The following is a 2,581-nucleotide window of genomic DNA, read 5'->3' on the forward strand; positions in this document are numbered from 1 at the left end:
CTGAGTATAGACACGCATAGTGTTCTCTGTAAACCTCAGATACCACTGTTGGGTCGCTTGACGGTTCTCCGTTTCTGTCCCTCGAGGAGAACGCGGATGGCTTGTTTCTCCGGCGATGTCTCATGTACTTGAACAGTACGTTTTTGTTTATTCGAGCGAGGTCCAGAATGGTGGCTTGTTTTCGAATGTTCCATTGGCGGATTTCCGATTTACAGCGGTTACGCATTTTACGAAATGCCAGCTCATCTTCTGTATTCACTGTAGTCAACTTTTTGAAAAAGAGATGGGATCTTTTTTCCAGAAGTCGCCGAATCCTTTTTGGCATCCTGCGGTTCATCCGAGTGCGTCCCGGTTTTTTTGGACGAACGTCGCGTCAGCCTCGTGAACTTTCCGGACCATGGTCCTATATAGTTCTTTCACCGGAGCTGGTCCCAGTGTGACTTGTTCAAGGAAGATGCGCATTCCTGAGAAGTCTGAACGGCAGGAGTCTCGAAACCACGTTTAAGGTTTGGGATTTCTCGCCCAATAGCAGATGAAATCAAAGATCAGAACACAGTGGTCGATATGCCCCAGTGGAGCGTTAATTGTTACCTGATCAACGAGGTGTCTTTCGCTGGTGATGACCAAATCCTGGAGGGATTGTAGTTGGCCTGCACGATATCTGGTGAGTGCAGCGACATGTTGGGTCCAAGCGCTCTGTTGAACGACTTCAAACAGCGCGCTGCAAAAAGTCCGCCTGATTCGACGCGCTGGAGCTCCACCCAGGAGGCCTGTGGACCGTTGAAGTACCTACCAGCAGGAGATGAGTGAAGTGGTAGTTGAAGGAGAGTTGCTCGAGGGTGTGTATGAGGAATTGGTCATCTTCAGGTGGACTCGAGGGGCTACGGTAGACCACACAGAGAAGGAGAGAATCAGACCCGCACAGTGGGCTTGGACCCACAGTGCATCGAAAAAAGAGTGCAGGGGTGGTATCAGTGAGGACAATCGGGATTGGTAGGGCCGCATGTAAGTACAGAGCAACCCCACCAGCCCTCCCTCGTTTTGAGTCAGCTCGAAAAATAGAGTAAGCGTCTATCGAGATCTTCGCGTCAGAGACATCCGGTGTGAGCCAGGTCTCTGTCAGTGCGATTATGGACAGTTGTTCAAAGCAAGCTGACTGTTTAACATCGCCGGGTTTGTTGAAAAGGCTGAGGCAGTCTTTGGACAAGCATTTCAACACCGTCTCTGCCGCCTGCGAAGGTGAGAAGCCGAAGGTTGAGTGACCATGGTGGTTAGCAGACTTAATAGTTGTGCGCCGGGTTTGAGTCCCAGGCTCCGAAGGAGCCCCTGGGCCGATGCCGTCTGCTTCCTGTCTTCGTGGTTTCCGGGGGTGCTTTTCGCTTGCGAGGTTTTTTTCGTTCCGTTGGAGCCCGGTTTGCTCGAGCCTTTTGTCTTTCGGGGGCGGAATTTTCTCCCCGTGGGCAACAATTTTAAATGCTGCTGTTTGTAGCTCTTTCAGCACCGCCTTTCTGGTGACCATATTTGCCGTTGATCACAGATTTGCGGCAAGCTTTCGCCTCCCCGGATTTTTGGGTGTTTCGGTGCGGTTTGACCGGAAAAGTGTCTCTGTGAGGCCCTAAGCGCTGGGTGGCGGCACCAAGAAATACTGCTTTTGGTGGCGCTTCCAAAAGGCTCGTTTTCGCGGAGGACTGCACCATGAAGCCAGCCAGCAGTTTTCTAATCTGGCGAATTTTACGTGGCTTGTTTGGCTGCAGTCGCTCTTCTCTCGTGCTTGTGTGGACACCCGATCCGCGAGCGATCAGCGTGACCAACTGGATGTACGGGGGATTTTCCGGTTGGCTGTAGTCACGTTTATGGACCGAGCGACGGTTTTGTCCGCAGACAGCGAGGCCGCTTTTGACGGAGTGGAGCTGGAGATTGGCTTCGCTGTTCGTCCCCGCACATCTGACTCAGTACAGTTCAGAGGTTGTGGCTTTGTTGAGGAGTGCACGGCTGCAGCTGTGTCGCCTGTAACGGAGACAAGCGTTGATAGCTCCACGTAGTTTGGGTGCTGCTTGCATGTGAGGTTTGCCTCCCCCAGGGCATCACTGCCTTTGGTGGGCAAGAATCCTGTTGCGGTCGAATAAGAACTGCTGTCCGGAGACGCGGGTGGTTTCGTCGGCCTGCTTCCGGGGACACAGGGAAATATGACCGCAATCGGCTTGGTCATGAGTTTTGGGTTGGCTGAATTGGTGCCCAGCGGAAGCCTGTTTCGCGCCTCTACCCCTGATCTGCTGCGACCAAGCTTTCCCGCCTCTAGAGGGTGATCCTCAGATAGAGGCCTGATCACTGGGTTGGCCTTTTGAATGCTGCCAGCCCGCTCCATGATCTTCTGTACGGCAGATGGGGAGGAAAAAGTGACTGTAAGCCGCAGAGTTCGGTTGCTTCCTTTCTGGCTGCAGAGGCAATCGATATAAATTGATGTCAAGTTTAAGACAAGATGTAAAATATGAAGTGTGGGCAAAATATGAAGGGTTATCTCCTGACCCGTTTGACTGCGCTATTAAGAGTGCTATGCATTCCACGGCCAAGGGGATATCCC

The 2,581-nt window shown here is 52.4% G+C and overlaps 2 protein-coding genes across 2 annotated transcripts in view; one reads left to right on the forward strand and one right to left on the reverse strand.

Annotated features, from left to right (window-relative positions):
- The window catches only part of T265_03397 (hypothetical protein), a gene marked incomplete at both ends in the record, with an annotated part of 10,408 nt that extends 10,083 nt beyond the window's left edge, over nucleotides 1-325 (reverse strand). Inside the window, one exon of the mRNA XM_009167866.1 lies at nucleotides 44-325. Within this exon, the coding sequence (XP_009166130.1) occupies nucleotides 44-325 (282 nt within the window). The remainder of the gene's footprint in view (nucleotides 1-43) is intronic.
- Nucleotides 326-2,345: 2,020 nt separating this feature from the next.
- Nucleotides 2,346-2,581, forward strand: part of T265_03398 (hypothetical protein) — a gene marked incomplete at both ends in the record, with an annotated part of 4,825 nt that continues 4,589 nt past the window's right edge. Inside the window, one exon of the mRNA XM_009167867.1 lies at nucleotides 2,346-2,402. Within this exon, the coding sequence (XP_009166131.1) occupies nucleotides 2,346-2,402 (57 nt within the window). The remainder of the gene's footprint in view (nucleotides 2,403-2,581) is intronic.

This window comes from Opisthorchis viverrini, assembly GCF_000715545.1.
Source record: "Opisthorchis viverrini unplaced genomic scaffold opera_v5_48, whole genome shotgun sequence".
Taxonomy (NCBI): Eukaryota; Metazoa; Platyhelminthes; class Trematoda; order Opisthorchiida; family Opisthorchiidae; genus Opisthorchis; species Opisthorchis viverrini.